We start from the raw sequence: 9,922 nt of genomic DNA on the forward strand, positions 1-9,922 counted from the left end.
GGGTGTGGCTCAGTGGTAGAGCCCCTGCCTAGAATCCCCCAGTGAGGGGCTTGGGGTGTGGCTCAGTGGTAGAGCACCTGCCTAGAATCCCCCAGGGAGGGGGCTCAGTGGTAGAGCCCCTGCCTAGAATCCCCCAGTGAGGGGCTGGGGTGTGGCTCAGTGGTAGAGCACCTGCCTAGAACCCCCTAGTGAGGGGCTGGGGTGTGGCTCAGTGGTAGAGCCCCTGCCTAGAATCCCACAGTGAGGGGCTGGGGGTGTGGCTCAGTGGTAGAGCACCTGCCTAGAATCCCCCAGGGAGGGGGCTCAGTGGTAGATCCCCTGCCTAGAATCCCCCAGTGAGGGGCTGGGGTGTGGCTCAGTGGTAGAGCCCCTGCCTAGAATCCCCCAGTGAGGAGCTGGGGTGTGGCTCAGTGGTAGAGCCCCTGCCTAGAGTCCCCCAGTGAGGGGCTGGGGTGTGGCTCAGTGGTAGAGCACCTGCCTAGAATCCCCCAGGGAGGGGGCTCAGTGGTAGAGCCCCTGCCTAGAATCTCTCAGTGAGGAGCTGGGGTGTGGCTCAGTGGTAGAGCCTCTGCCTAGAATCCCCCAGTGAGGGGCTGGGGTGTGGCTCAGTGGTAGAGCCCCTGCCTAGAATCCCCTAGTGAGGGGCTGGGGTGTGGCTCAGTGGTAGAGCCCCTGCCTAGAATCCCCCAGTGAGGGGCTGGGGCGTGGCTCAGTGGTAGAGCACTTGACTAGTATGTGAAGGACCTAGGTTCCATGACCAGCACTACGAATAAACAAAATATAAATGTGACAGCCTCTAAGTGTCTAGAAGAACCTGCTCTGTGTGGTCTGCTTCCCATGCACCCAGACTCACCATGGTTCAGGAAGAACTGGGCAAGAGGCACCAGTGCCCGCTCACTGCCTGGGTCTTCGCCCAGCCTCCTGTGCAAGGCCTTCAGGCAGGAGAGGGTGCGGTACAGGAAGGAGGGGTCCTGCCGGCACAGCACGTCCAGCAGCTGCACAGCTTCCACCAGGCACTGCAGGGACACCGAGCTGTGTCACAGTCCGGGCAGCACCGCCCCGGCTACCCTGCGGCTACTTACAGCTTTCTGTAGGTCCGAGTCCCCCTTCCTCAGCGCTCCTGGAACAGAGAGAGCTGGCTTGTCTCCAAACAGCCCCACAAGGCCGCCTAAGTGGTGGCAGCCGTGAGCAGTCACTTGACAAGAGACCACCCTGGAGGGCAGTGTGGGCTGGGGCCAGGTGTCGGTAGCCTGGGGACTCACTCCGGTTACTCTGCTCCAACAGGCGCTGGCAGTACTCGAAGGCCACCTCCCTCAGCCGCTCCCGAGGGGGCAGCAGTCGGCTGGCAGTGGAAGCCGCAGAGAGTACAGACAGGGTGGAGCCCTCCAGCTCTGACTTGTCATCTGTAAGCGAAAAGGACAGCTTGACGTCCGTGTGGATGGCAGATTGGCATGGGACATGCTCTGGCAGCCTCCCAGTGTTCAAAAGTATGAGGCTGCTGTCACCCAGTGCCAGGTGCACACATCTGTCTGGGCTGCTGATTGGTTTTTCTGTTTTGTTTTTAGTGTATTAAAACAAGGTCTTGGGCTGGAGAGATGGCTCAGTGGTTTAGAGTACTCACTGCTCTTCCAGAGGTCCTGAGTTCAATTCCCAGCACCCACATGGTGGCTCACAACCATCTGTAATGGGGTCCAATGTCCCCTTCTGATGTGTCTGAAGACTGCAACAGTGTACTAATATACATAAAATAAATAAATCTTAAAAACAAAACAAGGTCTTGCTATGTAGTTGAGGCTGATCTCAAAACTTAAATCCTCCTGCCTCAGAGTCTACAGTGTCAGCTAGCATGGTAGGTATCACTGTACTTTGTGTTGTTTTTTGTTGTTTTTGAGATAGGGTCTCAACACGGCCTGGTTATAACCCAGGCTGTCTTCCAACTATGTAGCTGAGAGTGCCCTTGAAGCCCTGATCCTCCTGCCTTCAGCTCCTAAGTGCTGGGTTCACACCACACACCACCATGAGCAGCTCAGTCTGTCTATAATCCGAGTCTGCAGATGGGGCGAAATCAGACGGGCCTGGGAATACTGCCTCGGACGATCCGTCTGGCTCTCTGGGAATACTTAGAACACTTTGTAGAGACACTGGTACACCTACAAATGGTACTGGCCTGTGGTTTCGGTTCTTCCTGGGGTCAGTGAGCCTTGTTGCTGACCTCCAAACTCACCACACGCCTTGCCTGGCCTAAGGACACCTGTGGTGTGCATCTAGGCTATAGTGTAGGCCACAGGTGCCTCCTGGCCACCCTCTCTACCTGCCCCCAAGCCACAGTGTACTTGTGCTCCCTGTCCCACCCCGGGTGCACCTGCATCTGGACTGCCAGGCCCCTCGGGGCCACTGTGCAGCCATTTCCGCAGCATGGAGAAGGCCTGCGTGTTCACCCACTGGTCCTCCGTGAAGTGCTGGCCCGTGGAGAGTACTGTGAAAAAGTCAGAAGCCACTGCTCCATCCACCTCAGTGATGGGACCGGGCTGTGGGAGGAAGGACAGGGCTGGAGATGAGGTCGCTGGACTCCTAAACTACGCAGAAGCCTGCAGTACATGCCTCCCAAGGCTGTACTGCAGGATGCATGCACATCCTCGAGCCAGGCAGGTCTACACCAAGACCTAGAGACACACGATACTGACTCCATGCAGACATATGTCATGCAGTGTTCTGCAGGCACCAAGCAGGAGCCACACAAGCTTAGGACTCAAAGTGCCCACCCCCATCCCAGGGCGCCCATCCACTCTGAAGAGGAGACACCAATGAGAGGCCTCACTGGAACCAAGAGGAAGGACAGGCAGCAGCCACAGGAACCCGCCTGGTGAGGCTGGCTATGTGTGGCACCCATGTGTGGGTCAGAGAGTGAGCTCTCTGAGAAGAGAGTAGGGTTGGTTTTGTTTGTGTGACATGATCTCAGGTCCTTAAATTTGCTTAAACTTGCTACATTGTAACCAAGGATGGCTCTGAAATCCTGATACTCCTGCTTCTGCCTCCTCGGTTCTGGGATTCCAGGTATGTCCCAGCTTTACAGATGTGCACGGCCATTTCAGGATCTACCACTAGGCTCAGTGTCTATGTGGTTCTGAGGCTTGAGCCAAGGGCCCCATACATGCTAGGCAAGAGCTCTACCAACTGAACCACAGACCCAGCTTGTGATGGAGCTTTTGTGATTTCAACTCCCGGGATCCTGAGGCAGTGGGGACTCACCTGCCGGGCCCTGGGTGTCGAGAAGAAGCCCCCTGAATATGGAAGCCCTTGCTGGATGCTGGCGTAGCGAAGCCAGTCTACCAGCCTTCTGTTGAGCAGGTTGGTCTGGTCTGTAGGAGGAGGAGGGGTACAGTGGGGGTTAAATGCCCAGACTCCCAGGCAGTGCTGAGTTTGTTCAAGAGAAATTGGGGCTCAACAGAACCCCAAACCATGGCTGCAATCTGGCAAGCTATGCAGGGTTCTCCAGACAGCTCACCCTCCCTCCACCACAGCCAACTTGGAAAGCAGTCAAGGAGGCTTTTCGGAAAGCTCTCGTACCTTCCATGAGGATGCCTGGGGCAAGGCCAATGACCTTGGACAGGATGGGGAGGAGGGGCCTGACACTGGGCCCCTCAGGCTGCCGGTTCTCCAGGATCTTGAAGATGCGCTGGCTCACACGTCCGATCTCTCCTTTTCTGTCTCCCTTCAAAGCAGGACAGGGAGCATGGTTCAGTTCGTAAAGGGAGTGCTTTACCAGCTCAAGGCCCTGAGCTCAATCCCCAGAGTGTCTGGAAAGTACACTACAGTCGGTCTTTGAGTGTGGGGGCCTGATGGTCAGCAGTATCACACGGGCAGCCCAGGCTCTGAAGTCAGAGTTAGCTATCAACAGAGACCTGGTGTGTGTGTGTGTACGAGACAGGAGAGGGCAGGGGGCTATGCACACTTGAGATAGTCATTAGACAACCCAAGGGAATGGGCACCGAGCTGACTGGGTCCCTGTAGCACATGGGTACACGGAGGGACACAAACCAGCTTGCTGTGCTCCTGAGACCCCCAAAACCACCAGAAACAGATGCCACTCACTCCCTACCCCACTCCCAATGGTGGCAATTGCATTACCTGGGCCAAGAGCACAGAGGCCACAAGGCTGAGCTGCCGGGTGTTTTGGGTGTGATCACAGGACAGGGCCAGGTCATTAAAAGGTGACATCTCTCTCAAGATAGCAGCACAGAGGACATGGAGCTGCTCAGGGCTGGTGGGCAAACAGAGAGTGGTCTGCAACAGGTCCACACATGTCTTCTCCAGCCTGCAAGGTGAGACCCATGTCAATTACACTGGTGTCCCAGGAAAACTGGCTGGGACCTGTCTGGTGGATGCACAGGGATCCACACTCACCGCCGGGGGTACTTGGTGGCTGAGACGATGAGAAAGAGTCTCTGCAGGGCATCCACGGTGGCTGGCCCTGGAGCTTCCTGCAGCAGCTTAGTGACCCGGGAACAGAAACGCTGTAACTCCTCATTCTGGATCTCCCTAGGGAAGGAAGAGACCACAGTGCTGCTAAGCCACATCCCCAGCGGGGGACTGTCCCTAAGCAGCACAGAGAAGGCAGGGAGTAGTCACCCAGGCTCACAGTGCCCGGGGTGAATCTATAGGAACTGGGGTACAGACAGGTTCCTTCCCTGGAACTGAGATGCAGCACCCCCAGTTTCCTAGTGATACCCCCTAATGGTGAGGCATATAGCTTTGTTCTGTTGCTTCAATGGCAAAAAGAAAACACTGTTTCAAGGTGGTTTTTTTCTCTTTGAGACAGGGGCTCACTCAGTAGCTCAGGCTCGCCTGGAGCTTGCAGCAATCCTCCTGCCTCAACTTCCACGTGCCAGTAAAAGGTTTTATGAGTCTTTCAAAAGTCAAGAATATTTAGATCATGTTGTCTCTCTCCCTCCCTTAGAGAATCTTGCTATGTAGCCCAGGTTGGCTAGCCTTGAACTTACTACATAGCCCAGATTCAAACTCTTTAGCCCCCTTCCTTATCTTCCCAAGGTGTATTATGTGCCCAACTCTGCAGGGATCCCCCTCCCCCCAGGGCCTTACACATAATAAGGAAGTACTCTGAGCTCCTGCACTCACACCTACTAAAAGCTGCCTTTTTTTCATTTTTTTGTTTTTCGAGACAGGGTTTCTTTGTATAGCCCAGGCTGTCCTGGAACTCACTCTGTAGACCAGGCTGGCCTCGAACTCAGAAATCTGCCTGCCTCTGCCTCCCAAGTGCTGGGATTAAAGGTGTGTGCCACCACTGCCTGGCTGAAAGCTGCCTTTTAAGCTTGCTTCAGTGAGCCTGTGAGAAGGGCAGTGTGACCCTTCTGTACTGAAGAGGGAAGATTACAGCAGAGTGTAAGGTAAGCCTGATACAGTATGTCACTGGCCTAAATCAAATACTCTGGGACTGAGTGTTTGGCACGAGAAAGTCCCCATGTAATACACTGCTTTAAAATGGAAAGTATCCACTCGCTACAGAGGACAAGGAAGGCCGTGGGTCCTTGGGCAGAGTGTGGCTGGGTCACCAACCATTTTCCTAATATATCTTAAGAGATCTGTCTTTTCTTCTTCTCCTTCTTCAATTTGTTACATTTTTTTATGTACATGTTGGGGTGCTTGAGTGGAGAGCCGAAGACAACTTTCGGGAGTTGATTTTCTCATTTCTCCCCGAGGTCCCCAGGGGGAGGGACCTCGAGGGAATCAGGCTCGGTGGCATGCGTATTTACTTATATCTTCGGAGTTCTGTCTTGTTCGCAGACTCCAGTCTTTTAACTCTTTCGGGCTCTAGTTCCGGAAGATGCCAGAGACTTTATCCATTCTACTCTTTCCCCACGAGTGGCCCAGCTCAGAATCCAGATGTGTCCGTTTGCTTTTTAAGTTTACGAAATGCATCAGGTCTGGGCTTCTGGTAGTCGTTTCCTTCGTTGAATCACGTACCATCAAGTCTTGGACTGGCTAGTTGGGAAGGAAGGCGCGACCTAGACGCTCAGTGCAGGGCCAGCACTAGCATGGCCCCAGACACGATGGGGAGGATTCCTTAGCTGGATTGTGAGCCCCACACTCCACGCAGGCCGCCCCGAGCCCGGGACCCGGCGCCACACGGGGACCCGAGCCCCGCAGCGGGACCACCGCCTCCCCGCTCCTCCCCGGCTTCGGCTTATACCCGTGGCCCCGGCCCCAGATCGGCAGACCTGGCCTGGTGCAGCAGACTTTCTGCGCCCGCCGAGAACATGCCGCCACAGCTCCAAGCCCACCGGCGCCCGTAGCCTTGCCGTGGACTTCCGGGATCGCGTCACATGACACATCATGTGACCGGGCTGTCCGGCTTCGCCCCACCTCCTACCCCTAGCACCTCCCTCCCACATCCTGGCTGCGTCACGTGGGAGAATCTGAAGCGCTAGTGGCCGGCTTCCGGTGCCACACCACGCGGGGGTAGAGGGGGGAACCCCGCAAAGGACTGACCAGCTTCCGGTCCCGCGGCAGGTGGGCGGGGCGGGGGCCTTGGCCAAAGTGTTGCAGTATAGAAGCCGATTCCCAGCCAGCTCCGAGGCAGCTATCCACGTCAGCCAGCAGCCAGGGAGCCCTGGAACCGTGGTCCTTGGAGCCCAGAGCTCCTGGCCCCGGAACAGTTTCCTTTGATCCCGGAACGGTAGACTCTAGGCATGGAGAGGCTAGGCACATAGTTTAGCACTAGCCTAGATTTACCCCAGTGAGGGGCTGGGGGCCTGACTTGGTGGTAGACAACATCCTTAGCAAAAGCTGTGTGGCAGACACGTTTTTATAAATTCAGGCACTCTACTGCAAAAATACAGGGTGTCTTGCTTAGCCTTGGGTTTTGAGATGAGGCCTTGGCACCATTCACCTATTTGGGTTGGAGGGAGGGTGCCTACTCACACACAGAAAAAGGAAACTGATAGTAGACTGAGGAGTGTCACGGTGGCAGAGACACTTGGGTCCGCGTCTTTCTGGCTCTTGTCAATACCTAGTGCCCATGACCTAGCGTAAGCGAGGCTTCAGAGAGGAAACGGGCAGAAGTGGAGATGGCTCAGTTAGTAAAGCGAGCACCTGAGTTCCATCCCTGGGAGGTCGTGTGAAAATAAAGCCCACACTTGTAATCCCAGCACTGGGAAAGTGGAGATCCGAGTATCCCTGGGGTTTGCTGGCCGGCCAGCCACCCTAGCTTACTTTGCGAGGTAGGGCAAGAAAGATGACTGACTACATGAAAGTGATTGACACACACACAGGCCTGGCAGGCTGAGTTTGGGTCACCACAACCCACATAGTGTAAGGATTTGTAATCCCAGCGCACCTGCGGAGACGGAGGAGACAGGGGACTCTCCTGAGACCAGAGGAGGAGCTAGCCTGGCTTATGTAATGGTAAAGAGATTCTGTCGAAAACATGGTGTAAGTAATGGTGAGGGTGGGCACCCGAAGGTTGTCCTGGGATATGCTCATGTGTCCTGTGGCCAGTGCATGCCATGCCTCTACATGTGAACACACACACACACACACACACACACGCATGCACACGAGCCACCTGAGGAACAGCAGCTGAGGTTGTCCTCAGCCTCCATACAAATGTACCCACAGGTGCACACACATGTGCAGTCACACCCAAGAACATGTACACAAATCCCAGCACTTGGGAGGCAGAGGCAGGCGGATTTCTGAGTTCGAGGCCAGCCTGGTCTACATAGTGAGTTCCAGGACAGCCGGAGCTACACAGAGAAACCCTGTCTCCAAAAAAAAAAAAAAAAAAAAAGAACATGTACACAGAAAAAGGGAGAAGTGGGTTGCTTCTCACCGGCTGAGTGTCAGGGTGTCTCCCAGGGCCACTGAGGCAGCCATGGGGTGGTGGTTTGAATGACAGCGGGTCCCATGGGCTCATATACTCAATGCTTTGACCCCAGTGGTGGAACTGTTTGGGAAAGGTTAGGAGGTGTGGCCTGCGGTCAAGTGCCCAAAGCATTTCCAGTTAGCTCACTCTGTCCAGTAGCTGCTGCCTCAGTTATGTAAAATCTCAGCTACTGCTCCAACCCCATGCCTGCCTGTCTGCTGCCATGCTCCCTGCCGTGATGACAGACTCTAACCTTCTGGAACGGTGAGCTGCAAATTAAATGCCGCCCCCCACTTCCTTACCCATGGTGTCTCTTCAAACCAACCAGCAAGTAACTAGGACACACAGGCACCTGCAGACACACCCTGGCCTGGTGGTGGACCTGTGTCAAACATCAGGGAGAGATGGGCTAGCTCTTGCCATCTGTATACCATCTCTGTATGCTCGGAGCTCAGGTGACTGACAGAGGACCCAACAGTCTTCAGATCACTGACACCTGCAGGACTCTTCTTGACCTTACGTCTTCTTGGACTGGGCACCTGGGAGGCACGGAAGGAAACAAGAATCCCCGGTCATTTGCCTCCCATGTTGGAAACACCTGGGGGTCAGGTCTCTCATGCCCAGGAGTGTGTGTCCGGGCCCTTGGTTGGTCTGTCTGCCCTCCACAGTCAGTCACCCCCAGGGACCACTCATGCCCTTGGGTACATCTCTTTAATATATAATTTTTATTTCTGGTTATAGAAACAGATGCTAAGAGGAGAAAACAGAGCTTCCCCGCCCACATACAACAACCGAATAGATAAAAGAACAGTTCAAATGAATGAGAAAGAAAGTAGAAATGTCTACTTTGTTATACCTTTAAAACATTAATGTCTAATAATAGTTAGAAATCACATTCAGGTGTCAAAACTTTTTTTTTTTAAAAAAAGGATGGTTCTGTTATAAAAAAATACTGTATCCCGTTTGAAATGAACGCCCAGGTGTTGCTGCTTGGTGTGGGGTCCGCAGGCCTTTCTTACCCCTCCAGAGTGGGACCTTTGCTCACTGAGGTGGGGCACGCCCATCTCTGGAACTCGGATTCCCATGTATTGGGTACCACTGCTTTTAAAGCACTATGTGTTAAACATATCATGAAAATACTTGACAGCCACTGTAAAAAACGAAACAAAACAAAATCACACATGCTCTCACACGCACACACACACACACATACTCCCTGAACACCCTCCCCCCAGTTACTTTTACAGAATTATCATTCAGTTAAGAAAAAGAACCACCTCACTATCGGCTTTAGCCCCTCCCTCACACGTATACAGCTCTGCCCGCCCCCCCAAGAACACAGCAGAATCCAAGGAGAGACCTGGAAACAGCTTGGGTCACCCCTTCCCGCCCCCACCACCTTTTCCCAGCCCAGGAATCAAGCTAAGGTATTATCAGGGATCCCAAACGCCCCTCCCCGAAGGACGTTAAGAGAAAATGGGAGAGGGGGACCAAACTGAAGATGTTAGATTTTTGAATTCCCAGCTTTACCAATTAAAAACAAAAGTTCTAAACCAGCGAATTCAGACTCAGAAGCCAAGGTACCATTTGGATACATACTGGACAGAGAGCGTGAGCACTGAGCTCATTCTCACAGGGTCAGCCAGTCCCAGGGACTCAGGGGACAGTGCTGAGGTTGCTCTAATGGTGGCAGGTGCTTCACATCCAGGGGTTGTGGAACACGCCTAACCACGTCTGCACTCAGGCTTTTTGGGTGCCTGGGGCCCAGGTTCCTCCACACCAGCCACCTTGTGAGTAGTCACAGGAGCAGGATTGCAGAGGTAAAGCAGCAGGCTCTTCTAACCCTCTAACTCTCACAAGGTGGGGCCTGGGTGCAGACAAGGGCTTGCGGGGACATGGTCCTGGGGGCCTAGGCGGCCTGTGTTTGACAGCTTAGCCCAGAAACACACATGATGCTTTTTAGTGTGACTGAAGCACTGAGTGAAGTATTTACAGAGAGAGAGAGAGAGAGAGAGAGAGAGAGAGAGAGAGAGAGAGAGA

At 54.2% G+C, this 9,922-nt stretch overlaps 1 protein-coding gene across 4 annotated transcripts in view; it reads right to left on the reverse strand.

Moving 5' to 3' along the window:
• The window catches only part of Ap5z1 (adaptor related protein complex 5 subunit zeta 1), a 14,775-nt gene extending 8,114 nt beyond the window's left edge, over positions 1-6,661 (reverse strand). Inside the window, exons 1-9 of one of the 4 annotated variants that reach the window (XM_028756093.1) lie at positions 6,508-6,661; positions 4,405-4,539; positions 4,129-4,315; positions 3,568-3,712; positions 3,250-3,359; positions 2,363-2,528; positions 1,263-1,403; positions 1,083-1,120; positions 854-1,016 (exon numbers count right to left, since the gene is read on the reverse strand). In XM_028756093.1, coding sequence (XP_028611926.1) covers positions 854-1,016; positions 1,083-1,120; positions 1,263-1,403; positions 2,363-2,528; positions 3,250-3,359; positions 3,568-3,712; positions 4,129-4,218 — 853 coding nt within the window. In that variant the 5' untranslated portion in view covers positions 4,219-4,315; positions 4,405-4,539; positions 6,508-6,661. Of the gene's footprint in view, positions 1-853; positions 1,017-1,082; positions 1,121-1,262; positions 1,404-2,362; positions 2,529-3,249; positions 3,360-3,567; positions 3,713-4,128; positions 4,316-4,404; positions 4,540-5,771; positions 5,851-6,236; positions 6,436-6,507 lie in introns of those variants that run through there. The other 3 variants (XM_028756091.1, XM_028756092.1, XM_028756094.1) reach the window with 3 other exon arrangements.
• Positions 6,662-9,922: the final 3,261 nt, after the last annotated feature.

This window comes from Grammomys surdaster, unplaced genomic scaffold (genome assembly GCF_004785775.1).
Source record: "Grammomys surdaster isolate TR1022 unplaced genomic scaffold, NIH_TR_1.0 126109, whole genome shotgun sequence".
NCBI classification, from domain to species: domain Eukaryota; kingdom Metazoa; phylum Chordata; class Mammalia; order Rodentia; family Muridae; genus Grammomys; species Grammomys surdaster.